The 20,934-nt window shown below is 35.2% G+C and overlaps 1 protein-coding gene across 8 annotated transcripts in view; it reads left to right on the top strand.

The window, feature by feature from the left end:
• atp11a (ATPase phospholipid transporting 11A) overlaps window positions 1-20,934 on the top strand; it is a 57,179-nt gene that overhangs the window by 19,780 nt on the left and 16,465 nt on the right. For 7 of the 8 annotated variants that reach the window (XR_006153848.1, XM_042717396.1, XM_042717397.1 and 4 more), the window contains exons 2-18: window positions 9,065-9,187; window positions 9,652-9,741; window positions 9,846-9,926; window positions 10,021-10,128; window positions 11,459-11,587; window positions 11,821-11,924; window positions 12,142-12,192; window positions 12,969-13,033; window positions 13,608-13,689; window positions 14,205-14,355; window positions 14,628-14,825; window positions 14,907-15,080; window positions 16,139-16,305; window positions 16,558-16,629; window positions 17,522-17,595; window positions 18,939-19,042; window positions 20,516-20,697. Coding sequence is in view for 7 of the 8 variants with exons in the window: in XM_042717396.1 (XP_042573330.1) it covers window positions 9,065-9,187; window positions 9,652-9,741; window positions 9,846-9,926; window positions 10,021-10,128; window positions 11,459-11,587; window positions 11,821-11,924; window positions 12,142-12,192; window positions 12,969-13,033; window positions 13,608-13,689; window positions 14,205-14,355; window positions 14,628-14,825; window positions 14,907-15,080; window positions 16,139-16,305; window positions 16,558-16,629; window positions 17,522-17,595; window positions 18,939-19,042; window positions 20,516-20,697 (1,955 nt within the window). In the remaining variant the exon portion in view is untranslated. Of the gene's footprint in view, window positions 1-9,064; window positions 9,188-9,651; window positions 9,742-9,845; window positions 9,927-10,020; window positions 10,129-11,000; window positions 11,247-11,458; window positions 11,588-11,820; window positions 11,925-12,141; window positions 12,193-12,968; window positions 13,034-13,607; window positions 13,690-14,204; window positions 14,356-14,627; window positions 14,826-14,906; window positions 15,081-16,138; window positions 16,306-16,557; window positions 16,630-17,521; window positions 17,596-18,938; window positions 19,043-20,515; window positions 20,698-20,934 lie in introns of those variants that run through there. The other variant, XM_042717401.1, reaches the window with a different exon arrangement.

Raw genomic sequence — 20,934 nt, 5'->3', positions numbered from 1 at the left:
TTTTCAATTACGCAGTGACGACTCCATGCTCTATGCTGATCCCGAAGCCTAATCGCCGTTGACATGCCTCACAGCTGGACTGAGACCTCTCTGCTTGGCTGGTCCGCTTCTTCGCCGCCTCAGCGGTGGCAGCTTCTGGTCCTATTCCCCTGCCGCCATCTGGTGATTCTAAAAAAGCTTATTTCTAAGAGGTAAGCCCTAAAAGAGCAAAATTTCTAGCGCCAAGAGCGCGCTGTCCCCCAGCCAACAGATATTGTTCCTGGGAACCGTTCTCGACTCGCACCAGAGCGTGCACTGGCTATTCTGCAGCCAATTGTGTTGCTAGCCATGCTATGTAGCTGCATGACTCAGTCGTCACTTCAGTCGAAGTAACCTAAGAATCCTGTGGCGAATGCCCGCTTATATAGCCAGATGACTCCGTCCATTCTAGTGGGCTCTGATGGGCTTTGTCACCATAGGTTCGTGTATCTCTGCTGCCGAGCCATTGGATCGTTTTTTATGTATACTGCACAAACCAATGATTGTAAAAGGCTTCAATTCAGGAGATAGAAGGACTTAGAAGGACTTAAAAAGGCTTTATACTGTAGCATCTTAAAAATTAAAGACGCAGTACTCATTCCCGTATCTCAGGGATCTTATATGGTATGAATCTAATATACCATATATACCACAGTTTGCTGCATTGTTGCTTGGAAACACATTTGCTGATTTGCTTTCCGTATAAATTAAGGTCTGTAAAAAACATGCATTTATTTTGCATTTACTTGAATGCATGCAAGCAAGAAGATATCCATTAATGCACATCAATCAGACATATGAATGTATTTATATTTTTTCCTGCTATGTTAATAGTGTTTTATGCATTGATTAAACACTGTCTATTGGTATAGTGACTTTCTGAATAATTGATCATGTAATGTAATCTGACTGATTTTCTAGGTTATATAACTTGCTCTGTGCTCCATTGGTCAGAGTAGCATATAATGGAATGTTCAATCATGTTAAAATCCACACATTCACACTGCACTGTGGATACCTGCTGTCTGCTTTTATTCCATTCATAAAATATTGTTGTCATGTCACATAAACATTAAAATGACAGTAACTGCTCTCTTTTAAGCAGTTAACTTTTAACCAGTAATGCACTGCAACAGCTCAGTGCTTTTATTGGATTGAGTTAACATCAAGGCTTTGCATTTATGTTTTATGATTTTCAAATGCTTTTTCTTTTTTTTTGTCATAAACCAAAGAGACAAATAATATCCTTTTCCCTATTGAAGGGATATAAATTGAAATAGAAAATTCAGTTGGTGGGCAATCTAGCCTTGTGGGCAGTGCACCAACATATAGCGTTGGTTTACTACAGGCGTCCTGAGTTCAAATGTTCAAATAAATATATTTATTTACATACTGACCCAAATTTGCACCATTTTTGGTTTGTCCAGGAAAAAAGAAGCCATGCTGAAGGTCAAGGTTTGGTATGAAGTGCTGGGGCAGTTTAATATTTGTTTTGTTTTAAAATAGCTGATGTGAAGGACAGGTTGCATTATCAATACAAGACACAGTAGATGCTTTGAAAGACAGATCTCTGTGTTTACAATGATGTGCTTTGGGTTACACACAGTCTGTACAGAATTTTCTGGTATTGGTAAAATCTTTTTCTTTGCTGATTATTTTCTTCTCTCTTTGTGATTTGTGAATAGCATCAATCAACTGTGCTGCTATTTCAGCGGTGTGTTCTATATGTCATTCTTTAGTCTCACACTTTCGCACAGAGAAAGCATTTTCCCACTCTCACCCTTCTTGCCTGCTTGGTTTTGTTGGACTACTAATTTCTATAAGTGGCTCACCCTTAGCATCAGCATGTGTCTTAACCTTACAGTTAATCTGTTATAGATATGATGATTCACCAGCTACTCTTAAAATTAAACATGTATCTGAACCACCTGCTCTCAGAGCCTTAAAGCATTCTGAATATGGATATTTATAAATTCATTTTAAGAAAAAATGTCTACACTTTTGACATGCTAAAGACTGATGTCCAATTTCTGTTTCTTTTCTTCAGTATTGTTTTGGCTCCAGATGGACCACCCATGAATCATTCACATACCAATATATATATTGTATACTGTCCAAAAATTGTGTTTCCTTCAGTCTCAGGAGGACAATTCAGTCTATTTTGAATGAGCTACTTCTTTAGGGCATGCAAAATTATTGAATGCATTGCATTTCAAAATATATTTAAATAGAAAACAGTTATTTCAATTTGTAATAATAGTTCATTGTTTATTTCACATTTTTACTGACTTTGCTATATTTTTGATCGAAAAAATGCAGCTATGACAAACAAAAGGGATTTTTTCATAAACGTAAATAAATCTTACCGACCCCAAATGGTAAGAACGGTAGTGTGTCTTTTTTATATTCCACTAAAGAAAGAAAAGTCATACAAGTTTGGATTAATATGACAGAATCTTTATTTTTGGGTAAACTATCCCTTTAAAATGGTGTGTAAATCAAATAAGATGCAAAATTGACTGGATTTTCAAAAGTCAGTCTCTGCGCGGCTAACCTGGCTTTACATAACATTTGATTTTTGTTGGTTCTGATGATCTTGTCAGGTAGGCATTGAAAAGCTTTTGAGTTCAAAGTCAGCACAGCATTAAACATGCAATTATAGTAATTTACCACTCTTAAGTTAAACCTGTTTTCTTCCTTCTTAGCGGCCAGTTACATCCATGAAAAAGGTCTTTATGCTGCTATTTTCCTGAAAGGGTATGTTTTCCCCTGTGGAGCGGATGTGTGAGATTGTGTACTTGTGTGTGTGTGTGTGTGTGTGTGTGTGTATGGTGGAGTGAAAGGGCTACCAGGCACAATATGTGTGTGGGTGTTTATTTCTGGCATTCGGTTAAGACAACCGGTTGCCTTCATGTAGAATGAGTAAGAAAGGAAGAGGGAGAGGAGGAGGCGAAATGAGAGTCCTCCCACAGATTATTTGAAATGCAAACAAATGTTGTCCAACTTTGTTTAGAGGAGAAAGTCAGGGGGATGTTTGTCCTTTTAAAACCCTCAAGGCTCCAATTATTTCTGAAAAATAGAAAACGTCCTTAAACACTTATGTTTTTCCTCTGTTGATAGTACATTTCCTTCTTGTAAACAGCAGTTGTATATTTTTGCTCAAGGGAGGAACCCCCCCCCCCCCCTCTTTGTTCTCCTTTTGTTTCTCCTTTTTTTTTTTTTTTTGTGAGTTGTACAGAAACAACAGGACTTTTGGATGGGAAGCCGACACCCATGTTACCAAACAATAGGGCAGACAGAGATACAGTACTTGGGCAGTAGGCCAGGGTTTACTGGTTTCACTCATTACCCAGGTTTAGCGGGGGTCATGGAAACGGAGAGATCAGGAGAACAAGGGTGAATAATGAGCTCAAACAATCCAGATCCAGATCAGAGAGGTGTGAACGCTCACATGCCTGATTCAGATTATGCTCCACTTCACTTTTCAGTAGGGCTGTGCAAAAAATCGAACGCGATCGTCATGCGCATCTCAACAGTAAAGCCGGTTCTGTGATTAGCATGTTAATTGCATTCTATTTTTTGCACATCCCTACTTTTCAGTTACAATAGATTGGTCAGGATGATTCTGTATTAAAATAAGATGTATTGTTCTGAAAATAAGTGGTCAGTGACATTACTTTTCTTGTCCTGATAAAATAATGTATTCAATTAATATCTTTGATAACAAATGAATTAAAAATAATTTTGATATATAGCAAACAAGTACACACTCGCACGGGCTTCTGCGTTTCTGCATTTCCCTTCTTATCTCCACATCTTCTTCCTCTCAGGCATGTGACCCTACTGTCACACTATTAAACAAGAGTCATTAAACGCTGACCTACATGTAAGTTGATGACAGCTTGAGTTATCGCTGAATATGCCTCTATTCGATTATAACTACTTAACTTGTTTATAGATATATTTTGCAAAATCATTTCCTAAGTCAGTTTGTGAGAACCGTCAGTGTTTTGATCTGAAATGAGTTCCTGTCTTCTATTTAATTGTTTGTATCATGTTTCACATACGACAGTCTGTTAGGCAGCACTGCATAAAGTTACAGGAATCATGCAGTGCTATTTTTAACCATGTAACTTCAGTGATGCCCTGAAGCACTTTGAGAGTGTGTGTTGAGACCAGTTTAGTAGTTATAAAAGAAGTGGTCGTAGTCATACAGTAAGTTCACATTTGACAGAAAACCCAGTTCTTCTTGCCTTTATCTTACACGTGCTCACAAACTCACATTAACTATATGGATCTTATTGTAATCATAAACTCACACTGGCATTTTTTTTTTGAATGTGCAAATTCTTTAAATAATAATTTTTTTTAAATAAATGAAAGCCATATAATATGATGTACACTATTATTAATAAAATGACCTTTATTTTGCATTACAGTAATGAGATTTTTCGTATTATTATAATGAGAATTTGGAGAAAAGTTATGTAATTGACACTACGTTAACCTGAATTGGCTTATACTAATAAACTCACTCTCACATACATATGTTTATATGCCACATAAAATAAATAAATGATAAATAATTAATATATATTTTTTAAATTAGCTTAAATTCTAAACAGCACAATACTTCAATACAATTTAAATAATAATAAAAAATATATATACATATATAAAACAAAATATTAAATATATATTATTATTGTTAGACTTTTAATATAAAAGGATCTGATTATCTAGAATGATTTTATATTTATTATCGTCAATGCTTATTTCTGAGTAGAAGTTGAATCTGAAGTTAATAAATAAATGCGCATTTATTACATCATTTGAAACTCAGGACTGTAGGATATCATGGAAAATGAAGGATGCATCCATATTTCCTGATTTGGATATTCCTTCTTACTTCCATATATTTGGATGTGCCCTCCTACCTCCATGCACTGCCTGCTGTTTCTGGTTTGATAGCAAAATATCTATAACTGTCAATAGCTAGTAAGGTCACAACTGGAAAATGTCGTCATGGAGAGCATTAAATTTCAGTCTGTATGACCTGTGGTGGCATGGAAAGTGCTGATCTAGGATCAGTTTTTGTCACATTGTATATCCTGATGTATGTTATCAAAATATATTTGTTTTCATAGGTGGGGATAGCTGTTCCTGGATCAGCACTGATCAGCATCGGCTGGAGGAATTTCAGCCGTTGTTTGCACGGACAGTTGGCGATGGTGTGTTTGTGTGTGTATGCAGTAGGGTAACTTGAGCTGTTCCCTGGGAGCTCAGGCACGAGTCGAGCGTGATATAATCCCTTTGACTAGTGACCAGACTACTGCCACCTCTCATTCCTGTGTCACTGTTTGCTGCTCAGTTATGAGCTTGTGTACTTGGTTTTCATGGGAGCTTAAGCAGTGATTTTGGTCTGATTTCTCTTATTATTCAGAACAAGCCATCTAGGTTCAAGCTAATAGTTCACCCCAAAATAACAGTTGCCATCATTTACTTGCCCACATGTCTTTCTGAACTTAAATGCTGTTATTTTTTCTATGTAATAGAACCGTGAAATTTCTTCTTTTGTGTTTAAGGGAAAAAATAAAATAAAAATACCAGCATGATGAGCGCTAGATAAAAATTAAACCGTTCCTTTAACAGTAAATATAGCACAATTCATCCTCGATTAACCTGTTTGTTTTCTGTGTTAGCTAGCTAGTGTTAGCCTGCTAGCTAGCTAGTTTGGTGGATGTTGGGTTTATATAGGTCATCCCAGACCCATCAGGTGCCTGGAAGAACACAGAACAGGCTCATTCATTGTGTGTGTTGGTCTGTCTGTTGTGTGTGTGTGTGTTTTAGGGCAGTGGATTAGGTGTGATTATGGGGCTCAGGGTTTACTGAGCCTTTGACCAGCTGCTCAGTGCGGTCTGCTTAAAGCCAACTTTCTGACACCGAAAATACAGAGGGAGAGGAAATCAAAAGAATTCTTTATAAGCCTGTTTATAGTGAAATTTTCTCTCGGACCACACTTTTAGCACATTCTGTGAAGCAGCCTCATATTTGAGGGTGAATTTAAAAAAAAATAAGCCCTGGGGCACATTTACCCTACAATTAAAATAAAATAAAATACATTCTATTTTGATGAAATACATTGTTTTGCATTAAAAATGCAAAAGTATAGCCTTTTTAATATTTTTTGTTTTTCATTGTATTTTTTTCTTGACCATAAACTATAGTCAGAAAAAAAAAAGGAAATTTTACTCACACTGATATTTCCAGTGCGAGTACCCTAGTGAAAAATATACTAACATTAATTTGAAATATATTTATTTTGTGCTACTTATAGGCCTACCACAAATACATTTATATATTTATGTGTTTAATAAAAATACCCTGCAGTTGTACTTTTGGTATACTAAACTTGTATACTTAAAGTCTGCTAAATTGAAATATCTAATTTTGTACTTAATGCATTTTAATTGTCTGGAAGTAGTTCCAATTAAGATATACTGAAGTATATATGATTGTGCTAAAGTGGAACTACTACAAGTATACTGAAGGTACACTTTAAATATCTTGCATTTAAAGACTGAGATAAAGGGATAATACAATACAATCCTAATCCTTACAATCCTAATACAATACAGTAATACAATACAATCCTTATTAATAGTGATATTTAAACACATTTTAGGCACAATATTAAGAAATGTGCATTGTGCAATAAAGAAATACTCCAAATAAAGTTTAATGATAATTTTTTATAGTAAGTCTTAAGTGATATGTCATTTGAAGTACAGTTAGTATGAATTAAATACATTTTAAATACTTTTAAATATTATTATATAAATAATAATATAATAGTTCATGTTACAGTGATGAGATTTTATTAAAAAAATGCTTATTTGTTCTGAAAATGTCACTATTAAAAAATCAAATTGTTCTCTAACTATGCTTCCTTTTCAGTTGAAAGCATAGTATATTGTTTTTTGTTTGATTGTTTTTTTTCTTTTGAAAGTGTTTTGTGCGATTTATCCTTGAATTTGTTTTCTTTTGAATGCGTGTTGTCATTTTAGGGGCGCTGAAAGACATTTTGAGTAATTTGTGTAGGGTGGATGATGTCTGAGCACACTCTGCAAGGTTAAACACACACACACACACACACACACACACACACACACACATAAATACACAGAGGCATCGAGATGCATGAGTCACACAGAGAAACTTCAGACTGACTTCCTGTGGGTCTCTTAGGATTTTCCATGATGAACAACGTGATGCGAAGAATTTGACATTGCTGTGGACCGAGACTTCAGTCTGAATGCTAAAGGATTTAATTTGTATAATTGATGTGTTTAACAGTTGACCATGACCTCATATTTGTTTAAATCCCTGCCAAAACCTAAATGCTTAAAGCCAAACACAAGAACATTCAACATGTTCTCAGTCTCCTTTATATGACAGAAATCCTCATGCATGTCCTGTAGCATGTAGTGCTGGATAAGGCATTCTTTGAAGTGGTAATAGCTCATATTTCTCATTTTACGTAAGCACATAAGAGGCTCCGCCGGATTTAATCCTGTCCTGATGGAGAGAGAAAGGCGGAGTCACATAGCAGCCAATGCCGTCACGGTTGTTGACACTCGCTGCGGTTGCAGACAGGTTACTTGTTGTGCTGCAATGTAAAGACACATGGTATTTGGTGACTCCCTTCACTCTGATCTAAGATGAGCTTTCCTTGCATAATCCAAACCTATTAAAGCTGGTGTGAAGTCAGCAGCAGTAGCAAGAGCAGATGCTTCAGAGTAGCATGTTGAGTGAAGTATGAGTAACGAAAAATGAAGAGAGAAATAAAGATATGTGCAAACCTGCTAGGATTAATATTTCACGCTGTTGGTTTTATTGTCACATAGTTTTCCGCTTTTTGCTTTTACTTAATGTAGTTTTGGAAATGAATGCAAAAGACAATAGCAGTGGGCATCCTCCCGTACTATTTTCTGTCAGTCATATTGTTATTATTGCTGCTTACTATCATCACTATTACAGTATTTCTCATATTAACCCCTATCGTATATATTAAAGGGATTGTTCGCACAGAAAAAAATAATGTCATTATTTTCTCAGCCTAATGTTGTTTCAGACCTGTTATACAGTCTGGTGTTGTTTATATATTTTCAAAATGTCATACAGGTTTGAAACAGTGTTATTTTAGTGTTATTTATAATATTATTTAAATATAAAATAATATTTATTAGTAGAAATAGCTTTTGTGTTTTATGTTTTCAGGTTTCATTTTAGTTTAATATTTAGAAATGTATTAATGTGCTTTTGTAATTTTTTAAGTATTAGAATTTAGGTTAATTTATTTTAAAGTTTTTGTTTATTTCCATTTAGTAATTTTTGTGCTTCAACTCATTTTAGTTAGTTGTTAATTTACGTTGAGTTTAAGTTTTTCATTTAATATTTATAATATATTTTGTTTCAGCTGTATTACAACAAAAAATTTTTTCCATAGTTTTAGTTTTTGTTAAAGAAAACCTTGGTTTGGAACAACATGAGTAAATTATGGCTGCAATTTCATTTTTGGGTCAACAGTTCCTTTAAACTTCGGTGTAACATTAAATGTAGATGAATAATATCTTAAATTATGCAGTTCTGTCATTTTTGCCAAGTGGGTAATAAAATAGGTTACACTAGAAGCCACTCATCTCTCTGTCTCTCTCTCTCTCTCTCTCTCTCTCTCTCTGTTATGAAACTATGTTCCCCTGCCTTTGAGAGTCAAATCAAGCATGACAGGAACCATACGTTCTGTATCTGTTCTCTTTCTCATCAGAGCAAAACTCTGTAGTTTTAGCTGAAAGCTGGTTCCTCATTTGTACACCCGTTTTCTCCAGTGGGTGGATCTGACCTGTGAACTCAAGTCAGGCCGGCCAACTGTGTCAATACTGATTAAAGAGTGTGTTCTCAAACAGGAAGCAGTCTCATTGGATGGATGATGCGTGAATATCTATGTATAAATGAATAATCCACTCTGTCTATCTCTTTGTTTCAGTGTACAGGAGAGGAGAGCTGGGTGGACAGCAGGACAGTTTATATTGGACAGAAAGAGCCTCCACCAGGAACAGAAGCGTACATTCCACAGAGATTTCCTGACAACAGAATTGTATCCTCAAAGGTCAGATGTGCTCCACGGCCAAACAGCTATCTGAACCAAAAACGATATGCACATACTGATAATGTACAGTCATCTGGTCATTACAGAAAATTAAACACAGAAAACATAATCAGGAGGACATTAAAATAATTTTTGGTTTTGTATTCCTATATATATATATAAGTTTAATATATTAAATATTATTAAAAAATAAAAATTAAAACAACCAGAGACGTAAAATTGTGTAAGATAAAAATAATAGCTGCATTATTACATTATTTTTTTTATACCATTGGTTTTTGCTTGTTTTTGTTTCGTTTCTTATTTTATTTTTTTGTTTGGTTTCTTGTTTTGTTTTTTTTTTTTTTGTTTTTTTTTTTTGGTTTGGTTTGTTTTGTTTTGTTTTGTTCGGTTTGATTAGTTTTTTTTTTTTGTTTTGTTTTGTTTTGTTTTGTTTTGTTAAACATGTCTCTTTTTCTCCACAGTATACTTTCTGGAATTTTATACCGAAGAATCTCTTTGAGCAGTTCAGAAGAATCGCCAATTTCTATTTTCTGATCATCTTTCTAGTGCAGGTTTGTGATGGTGTCACTTATGGAAATTGTCCTATTAGCATGAGCTGGCCTTTCTGTGACAGCTTGATGTGTGATATTTCCCCTCTCACCATCTCTTTCTGTAGCTGATCATTGACACACCTACCAGTCCTACGACCAGCGGTCTGCCTCTTTTCTTTGTCATCACTGTCACAGCCATTAAACAGGTGAGAAAAGACCCTTAATTTTCCTCTATAATAGGTGTCATAATTGTAATGTCACTCCTTCATTGGTCTCTTTCACCCCTTTAACTCTCTGCAGGGCTATGAGGACTGGATCAGGCACAAAGCGGACAACGCTATAAACCAATGTCCAGTCCACATCATCCAACATGGCAAAGTCGTACGCAAACAGAGTCAAAAGCTACGGGTGCGTAATCACATACTATGAGTATAAAATCTGGAGCTGACAACATATAGATTAGTGAATTGTGCCGTTAGCGCCACCACATGAATTTGAAAAACATGACTGTTTTCAAACAGGTTTCCCCGAACAGCCCATTGGTGAAACAAACTCATACCATTGGTTGGGCTGCTCTGCACGCTTAAATGAACAGCAGTGTTTTGAAAGTCACATGGTGTTTGCATTTTTTGGGAAATCAACTTGTCAATGGCTTTGCATGTATGCAAATTAAGCTGGCATAGGTAAAAAAAAGAAAAAAAAAAGGAAAAATGCTAAAAATTGCACACTTCAGCTCTGAAAATGTGTTTTTTTTTTTCATTCTCAGAGAAATAAATCAACAAAGTTTCGCTCTACTAACCAGCTTTCTGCTTACACAGCCAGCTTGCTGTTTGGAAACAGAATGTTGGCCTGTCAACAAGCAGAATGACAGTGTGCCCACATTACCCACAATGCAGTGGGAATCCTTTGTCATTTAATTTTGAAACTTTTTATCTCTCACTCTCTCTCTCTCTCTCTCTCTCTCTCTCTCTCTCTCTTTCAATATAGAATATAAAATTGTATATAAAACTTGAAAAGCACAGTGAAAAACACTGGAAGCTGTGATGATAAAGAGAGAATGTGCTTGAATACTTACATTACAGCTTTTCCTACTGATTATCCGGTCAGCATCTGTAATCCATTACGCAACCCATGCAGACAGGCCAGCGGGAACAACAACCAGGATCAGGATTTTCATTTATGTAGATTCATGAGTATGATTTTTTTATTATTCCACTGTTATGTAAGCAACTCATTTTCTATAGTTGATTCGTTGATATTGATGTCGCATAGCTTTAGTATATCTTACTTTATTCAAGCACTCTGTCAGGGAACATACTAAAAAAATTATAATACTTGAGTATTTAGGTCACTCCAGAAGTATATTTAGACGATAAAATGACCAAGAAATGATGAACAGTGGATGACCTGTTCTTAAAGTCACAGTGTGTATTTTCTGTAGTTTGTTTCAGTGTCTTCACATATCAACATTTGCTCAACAAATGGTGTGAGTTTGATCCAGGATTGCTGGTTTTGTCCAAACAATGGTTGGTGGAGACTGTTTGGAATCAGTCATAATTTTTGCAGTTAGTTATGATGTTGCCATTGACAAAAATTACACTCTTTACCATTACTTTTTCCTACTCAGAAAAGTACAGCACAATGTAAAATATTCTCACTTTATCGTCAGGTTGTTATTTGATTCAAACTGTTACTGTAAATGTTGAATTTGACCCTTTCTTGCTCTTTGACCTTTCAGGTGGGTGATATTGTCCAGGTTAAAGAGAACGAGACATTTCCATGTGACCTCATACTGCTGTCCACCAGTAGAGAAGACGGAACATGTTTTGTCACAACAGCCAGCTTAGATGGAGAGTCCAGCCATAAGGTGATTGGTCATTTTATAGAAAGGCAAACATGTTACTGTTATTAGTCCTAAAACTTAACATTAGGGTTTTATTCTAAACATTATTCTATACATTGTGACTGAAATGTTTTGACTGCACTATAAAGCACACTGCCAGTAATTCATATTAGATGGGAGATGGTAGAAATGTGTGTGAGAGTTTTTGACCTTGGAATGCCGACTGTTTTGTCTCGTGTTCTCCTCTCTATACAAAGACCTATTATGCAGTTCAGGACACAAAGGCATTCAACACAGCGGAGGAGGTGGACACACTACACGCTACGATAGAATGCGAACAACCCCAGCCAGACCTGTACAAGTGAGTGATACACACATATATCAGCAGAAAACACATAAACAAACCCTCGCTTTCTCTAAGAGTCACTGACTGTGCATAGAACTACTGTTGGACTGGCACAACAGCATGCCACACACTCCAGATACCCCACACAAATATCCTCTCACACACACACACACACATTGACACAGAGCCCAGACTAGAATTATTTCTGTCTTTTCTTCTTCTGCTGCTGTAGATTTGTGGGACGAATCAATATTTATTTGGATCGAGACGAGCCCATCGTGAGGTAAATCTATACTCAGGAAATTGACTTTTAATTAAGGGGCCAGTGTGTGAAAGATTGAATTCAAGAGGGACACTTTATCATTTTCATAGAACAGGTCTCTCTTCCAATCCTGATCCTTACTAAAGAATTCTGCTCCTCTTTAGTTTTCCTTGCAAACCACTTTAACTTTAATTAAAAATGTTCTATGTTGTATTTGGTACAATTGTGGAAATAAATATGAACGTATACATTATTGAAATTAAATGAATACAAAATATTTAATATTATATAATAGTATATGTAATATATATATATATATTGCATTTTATATAAAAAAATACAGCAAATACTGTTATCTTGGTAAATTTCACATATACAGTACAAATATGTTAATAAATCTGAATAAATGGAGTATTTAAAATGAATAAGATGATATAATTAGGTAATTTATTATATGTTATAATATAATATAATTAGAGTAGTAGTAATATCAACAAGTTTCATTTAGGCAGCTTCACAAATATTTATTTTCATATTTAGTACATTTATTTAATTAATATTAGGATAGTCTATACATAGCATGACTGTTTTATGTGTGTTCATATTTGTGTTTTAATGAATATGTAGTTCATATTTTCATTGCTATAACTGGTCACCGTTTCTTTTAATTTACCGTTTCCATTTAACATTTCACCATTTTTTAAATTTAAAATAGTCCTGCAATGTGACAGATGAACTTGAAGTACAACACATAATCATGTTTGTAATGCTGCATTTGATCTGTTTGATTATTTTAGACCCCTGGGTTCTGAGAACCTGCTGCTACGTGGAGCCACACTGAAAAACACAGAATACATACATGGTATTAAAAAACAACACTACATATTTATGTTTCCTTTATGCACATACACATTAATTATATTTGTAGTCGATTCAAGGTATGTATGTATTAGTTTGTGTGTTCCTTAGGAACACTGTTTGCGCTCCGTCTAATTGTATTGATGTGTATGCTAAGATCCATCACTATAATCTGGCACAATGCTAATGTGATTTTTTTTTTAGGCAATAGGAAGGGCAGGAGAACAAGAGAAGAGAGTTGCTGATTGAGTCGTTCTGTCACTTTGTTCCCACTGTAATTAAATGAGTCACTGAGGCTTGTGAGATCAGAAAGAAGTTCTTAATTGCTAGAGAGAGAGAGCGAGAGAGGGAGATGAATGTCACATTATACACATGAGGATTCTAAGAGCAGGGCAAGCTCTCAAAATGTTTAACTTTGTTACAGCCGAGCCATTATGACGTAATGGCACCATACGGTAGGACCTCAGTTATGTAACAATGGCTTTTACATTATCATAGCATCAAAGAGGCTGTACAGAGACAGTCACAGAGGGGAATTATGATCTCAAAATGCTCTTCATCCTCTCTTGTTTCTCTAGCTGTGGCCATCTATACGGGCATGGAAACCAAGATGGCCCTCAACTACCAGTCCAAGTCTCAGAAACGCTCCGCTGTTGAAAAGTAAGACACAGTGATAGGCTTTCACTCAGTTTATCTTGCTGTCAGCATGTACAGGGTAATGCATTTAGTGTGCTGTTTGTAAAGCAAATTGAGGGCTTCTGTATTTGATGTCACAATTTGTATCAAGTTACACTCACATGTGTCTCGCTGACAATTTTGTCAGACAGATAGATGCAGCCATTAGGAAAACACGTAAAATATGTTTTTATTGAATAAGCAGGTGTACTTTCAGAGATCTTCTTTCAGAGTTTGGATAACATTGACTTTTTCAATCAAATAAATGTTGATTTTTTTGACTTAATTTAATATTGTAGATGTCATTCGGACAGGAGATTTTTTTTTTATTTAAATTTTTTCTGAAAAAGAGTGATATTAAACTCAGAGACCCTCAGGGAAAGTTACTGCGGTTAGATCTTGTCACCCTGATGTATGATATGTGTCTTTGCCATTAGGTCCAAAAATGATTATGCTCATACTGCGTGTCTTGGATCATCTCATCGCTTTTTGTCCTGCAGGTCTATGAACGCCTACCTGATTGTGTACCTCTGCATTCTGATCAGTAAAGCTCTGATCAATACTGTCCTGAAATATGCCTGGCAGGCCAACCCAAACAGAGATGAGCCCTGGTACAACCAGAAAACCGAGACTGAGAGGCAACGGCATGTAGTACGTGCTATAAAATAATGCTTATTATTATTATATTTGTAATTTTATTTTAATTAATTTTTGTTTAACTTTTTAATCATTTATTTCAGTTTATTATTATTTTTATCTTTTTTCTTCTTCTTTCAAAATCATTAAAAATCTTAATTATTCCAAATTATGGCCAACATTGTGTATAATAACTATATTTTATGCTTTCATGTCATTAACACAATCAAAGCAAAACAACTGCACAAACTCAGGCTTATTTAATTCCCTGCATTTTGTCCCTTCAGTTAATCCGGGCATTCACAGATTTCCTCGCCTTCATGGTTCTGTTCAACTACATCATTCCTGTGTCCATGTATGTGACTGTGGAGATGCAGAAGTTCCTTGGCTCATACTTCATCCTGTGGGATGATGACATGTTTGATGAGGAGCTCGGAGAGGGACCGCTCGTCAATACCTCAGATCTTAATGAGGAACTTGGACAGGTAGGAAACCTCTTCAGTCCACTCCAAAACTGCTGCCAGAGTCATTATTGGTTCACTGTTTCTGTTCTTTCTTCATCACAGGTGGAATATGTCTTCACTGACAAGACTGGCACTTTGACAGAAAATAACATGGAGTTGAGGGAGTGTTGTGTAGATGGCCATGTTTACGTGCCACATGCCATCTGTAATGGGCAGATCTTACCTGGAGCTACCGGAATGGATATGATCGACTCCTCTCCGGGCGTAGATGGAAAGGTGAGCTTGTTTTCTGTTTTTCTGTGTTTCCATAACTGTTGGAAAATCATATATTAAACTTTTACGTTTTTTTTTTTTTTTTTTTGCATATGTTTTATTTTGCAAGCAAAAGTGACAGGAAACACTGTTACAAAAGGTTTCAGTTTTAACAATTAAATAAATGTACAATGTATCATGGTTTCCAAAAAATTATGTGGTAACACAACTGTTTTTAACAATGATAAGAAGAAATGTTTTTAGAGCAGCAAAGTAAATGCATTATTTTATTTTTTTTTATCTAATACCATGACATTTCATTATTATTAAGTGTGACTGAAGTATGCAGATACATTTTGAACCACTGACATTTGATAAGGAAGCTATAAAAACTTTTGTTCAATGAGAGAATGAATGTGCTATTGTGAGCGGTGAGTTATGTTTCATTGCACAGATAAATCATATTATCACAAAGGCAAGTTTTGCATGAATATTTTAACTGTGGATGAGTGGAAAGATGGATGGATTCTAATTTTATCTCAGATAAATGAGCTTAGAGCAACGTGACATTAATTCAGCAGATTAGCTAAACCATCTAATGTGTTAACTTGTTAAATTTAACATCACGTCTCTTGTCAGTTGTGTTTTTTAATGTGTTTTTTATGAATAACAGTTTGGATAAACTCAAAATAGTTTTTGTTAGAATTATATTGTGTGCATGTGCATAATAAAGTGAAATATCAGAGTTCACTGTTGTTGAGATTTTGAATGCCTGCTTGTATCAAATGTATCCAAATATTTACTGGATACATGAGTATTGACTGCATTTTGTTCAGAGTTAGACACAGATAGCCTCTCTCTATCCTTTTATCTCTCCGTCTCTGTCACTTAATCTCTTTTCAACTCACTCTTAAGTAAAGGGAAATAGTGTGTGTGTGATGCCTGAATTGCCTCATGCCATTATATACTATTATTAAAAGTAATGTTTTACTGTTTTAAAAAGTCTTTTTGCTTTAAGAATGAAGCAGCAGTTTTGTGTGCAGTATTTCAGTGCAAACGTGTGTATGTGTGTGTCTCATCAGGAGCGAGAGGAGCTGTTTTTCCGTGCGCTGTGCCTCTGTCACACAGTCCAGGTGAAGGAAGAGGAGACAGTGGATGGAATTAAGAGAGGAATCCATCAGGGCAAATCCACCTCCTTCTACATCTCCTCCTCTCCAGACGAGGTTGCGCTGGTGGAGGGCATGAAAAGGCAAGATGCATACTGTACATACATGCACTCACACGGACCCACAATAATTTATACTCTAGCCTCCAGGTTTTGACATACTGTGTCTCACTTTGGGATTGCTTAACCCTAACCCTAAACAGCCCAAACATTTTTATGTCCATTTTCTGTCCTACTCCTGAAGCCTACGTTTGCTGTGCATACTGTTGTCTGTAACCTTAACCCTTCATCACAATAACACACTAAGTTTGCCTTCCTTTTCTCTCACCTGTTCAGGTTGGGCTTCACCTATCTCCGTCTGAAGGACAGTCACATGGAGATCCTCAACAGAGAGGATGAGATGGAGAGGTGAGCCATCTGGAAAACAGCATGAGCGCAATGACCAACAGGAAACTAGCAGCATTTGGATGCTTTTGGACAGTCTGTCCGTCTGAGAAAGTGGTTTTACCCACAATCTTAAGTAATATGTTAAATACAGATTATTACCATAAATCACTTTATAATTAGTTATTCTTTATTTTATTAATGAATCATTTTTTACAAATAATTTTTAATAGTATTTTCAAAATAATAGTAAAATAAATATAATAATGTAAAAGTAAAAAAATGAATAGAAGATATATAAACATTTATGCATTTTAGAGTATTTTAATCCGCTAAACAAGCATTTAGCTTCATACCAAACCACGAGCAGGGCTGCTTACACCCCCTGTGGTGACTGCAGCTTTAATTCTCTTGTCATGCTATGTATTTTGCCACATGCTGTGTGAGAAAGAAACCTCAGCAAAGGGACAGTTTGCTCAGCCTAATCTGTAATCATTTGTGTATTTACTCAGCAGGTTGTCATATAAATGTCATTGTGTTTTTATTAAAATAACACCGTTATACAGTATGTTGTGGGAAGCAAAGTTCCCCTGTTTAGGAAGTGTTGTTAAAGGACCGCTGTTTGTGAGATGGAGTGTGTGTGTGTGTGTGTGTGTGTCCTTGAAGGACAAGGACCAGCCATAATTAGTGCAGCTACACACTGTCCTACAGCTGAGAACATGAGGGTCAGCACGGAGCGCAGTCACATAAAAACTCTGTCTGTCTGTGATAACGATAAATCCCAAAGGACTCAGTCAATGTTACATATTCCACTGATTTATGTGTACATAAATGTAGTTAGTTGGTAATAGTAGATCTGTTAACCTTTTAAATCTAAACACTTGTAGCATTGTCTTTTTGTGTTTATTCATCACAGATTTGAGCTGTTGGAGGTGTTGAACTTTGATTCAGTGAGGAGGAGAATGAGTGTTATCGTAAGATCAAGCTCAGGTAGGATGAACACACACACTGCAATTCAATTTTTTTTTTTTTTACTTTACGTCCCCCAAAAGGAGATCATTTTTTTCATTTATTTCACTTTTTTTTTTTCAGCTGACTTCTGCTTTACGTCCCCCCAAAAGGAGATTGTGACATTCCTAAAATTCATTTATCCTCAAAATTAAGTAGGCACACACACGACTTCCGGGTACAAAACAAACAAAAATGTTAATAAACTAGGCAAACAAACACATATAAAGCTAATTATAATTATTAAACAAAATAAAATAAAGCTAATTTAAAAATATAATCCAAAAATAAATTCCAAAAAAAAAACAAAAAATTTGTCATTATAACATGTTAATTAATTCCTAAAGAAAACTTTTGTCATTATAACATGTTAAATTTAGTTTAAGTATTTAAAATGTGCTAAAAAAAAAATACAACAATTAATCATGGAACACTAAAAAAAATAACAATTACAAATTAAAAAAAAAAAATTAATAACATTAATTTAATTAATTATTAATTATTCATACACATTCATTCATTCATTCATTCATTTATTGAGTTTAGTGATGTTGAGTTATGTTTAATGAAATAGAAATAATACAAATATATGACTTATAAGGCAACATTGTCATGTCTATTCAATGTTTAATTTTGCCACAGTAATATGTCTCTGAATGATCTCTGGAAATATTTATATGTGCAGTTATTTGTGATTGATTTAATTAATCTGCATGTCATGTAATCAACTGATTACAATTTTAGAGATTGGCAGCCCTAATTATTCACTTTATTTATGAATGATTTTCCCGTCTGAGAACATCCCCAAAGGGATTTAGCTAATGTCTGGGGATAATTTTGTCCTCAAAGCATAGCTAAGTAAACACACACATGCTCTGTGACTGTTACACATTCCACTGAAAGTCTCTGAGTCACTATGTGTGCCCAAATGAAGGGACCAGTCAATGCAAGTGGGTCAATGTGCTACTAGCATACAAATGAGAGCAAGATTTAGACATTCAGACCCTGATAACTTATCTTCTAATATAAAAAGCAATTAGGGTATTCTTGAATACATTGAAAGCCTGACAGCATAACTAATGTGCTAATTTAAAGTCAACATGTAACAATGTCTGTGACCCATTTTACTATCATATTATGATGCATTTCAGAGAAAAAAAAACATCTCAAAGAGAAATAGGTTAGTTTGATATCATGAATTACAGAAAAGTATTGCTTTACCTATTATAAATGAATTGAAAGCATGACATACTGGTGGTTATGCAGTTTCTTCCTTGTAGCTTTTAACACTTTATTTGTGTTGATAATTGTTTTTTTTGTTCTAGGAGACTACTATTTGTTCTGTAAAGGTGCGGATTCTTCTGTTTTCCCACGGGTGGTTTCTGGAAAGGTGGAGCAGGTCAGAGCGCGAGTGGAGCACAACGCTGTGGTGAGCAGAAATCGGAAACATCTTCATCTTCTTTCTTATTTTAGCAGAGCTATTTATAAGCCCCAAAAGCACCTTCCTAGATCTTGATGGAAAAAAGCTCCTCTCAAATGTGTTTGCTTGTGCAACTTTTGTTTAGCATGAATGTCATCTTCAAAGAGAGCTGAAAGAGGAAAGTACCTAAACATCACTGAAAATGAAACCAAGCAAAGACAATGTGTCTATTGTCTTTCTATTTATGTGTTCTCGCACTGCGGCCCAACACTGATCTCATTAGCTTTCATAAGAGTTATTAGTTTAATGTCTCTGTAGCACCCAGAAGTCATTTGTACTTTATGCTCTTGATAAAATAAATAAAATAATCATAAAAAACACAAATATATGGAGTCATTTGCAGAAAAATAATATAATTATGGTCCCAGGCATGAGGAATGGATCTTAACACAGCTCTATGTTACTTCATTGTGTTACTCACAGATCTGGGTCAGGAATGACCTCACTTTAGAAAGGGGTTTGGTTGCACTGGTGTCTATGCTGATTCATGATTTCGGTAGCCATAGTGAAAAGGTTTCTGTAGAGACAGACAGAACTGAATCTTTGTTTTCTAGACTGTCTGCAGGACAGTAGTGTTTTTATTAATAGTGATAATGGAAACTTTTCTACTAGAGCATTTTTGTTATTTAATAGCCTACATTTCAAAGGGATAGCTCACCAACAAATGATAGTTGTGTTATTTACTCACCCCCATGCCATTCTAAACCAGTTTGTCTTTGTTTTTACATGGAACACAAAATGAGATGTTTTGCAAAATGTTCACACTGCTCTTTTGCACACAGCAAAATCAGATCTAATAAGACAAAGATGTCACCATAAAAATAACATTTGAGTGCATAAAACGTAACATTTGACATGGGATGTTTTGTTTAAGTCATATGGCTTTTTATGTGGCTTTTATGGAAGCCTATTTCCACCACAGAATAAAAAGAAATTTGAAATTGCAACTTTTTATCTCACAAATCTGATTTTGTTTTGTTTTTTATTTTTTCAGAATTGCGAGATTTTGAGTCGCAGTTACCTTTTTTTTTATATTCCGTGTGGTGGTGGAAATAAGCTTCCATACTCTTTAGGAGCTTGGCAGCCTGTGGTCACCACATGATTCATTCTTTTGAAAAGAGCAGTGTGAGCATTCTTTAAAATATCTGCATTTGTTGTACCACAGAAGAAAGTAAGTCACTGGTTTGGTACAATACAAGGGTGAGTAAATATAAATAATGCTAACATTTTCATTTTTCTTAGCAAAGGTATTGTTCTTTCCTTTATATTATGTTTATTCTTAGTTAAACCTATGTTTATGTTCAAGATTAATGCTGTTTTTAGAAAAAAGAATGAATTCTGGAGTTGAATTTAGGCTCTTTTGTAAATGAATGGACCTGGCAGGCTAAGCTGACACTTTTGTTTAAAATCTTTCCCCTGTAGGAGGGCTTACGGACTCTTTGTGTTGCTTATAAGAAGCTGACTCATGAGGAGTATGAGGAAACATGCCATCTCCTCAACCGCGCTAAACTAGCTCTGCAGGATCGCGACAAGAAACTGGCTGAAGCTTATGATGTCATCGAAAAGGATTTCATCCTGCTTGGAGCCACGGCTGTGGAAGATAGGTGAATACTCACAGTCATAACACAGTCAGCCTGATTAACATTTACCAAATACCACAAATACCATCTAGGTTTGATTGACTTGTTTAAAAATTCCTGTACTGAAGTGAATCAAACTTTCGATTTCAAAGTTGAGAACTTAGAAGAAGCTAACAGATTGGAATCCAAACCATTTCATGTTCAGTATTCCTTTGTCAAATTCAAAAACGCAAATGCAAATAACTCTTAAATAACACTTAA

The sequence above is a fragment of the Cyprinus carpio genome, chromosome B1 (genome assembly GCF_018340385.1).
Source record: "Cyprinus carpio isolate SPL01 chromosome B1, ASM1834038v1, whole genome shotgun sequence".
In the NCBI taxonomy this organism is placed as follows: domain Eukaryota; kingdom Metazoa; phylum Chordata; class Actinopteri; order Cypriniformes; family Cyprinidae; genus Cyprinus; species Cyprinus carpio.
Note: the sequence above shows the minus strand (reverse complement) of the source record. Positions and strands in the feature narration are given on the sequence as shown.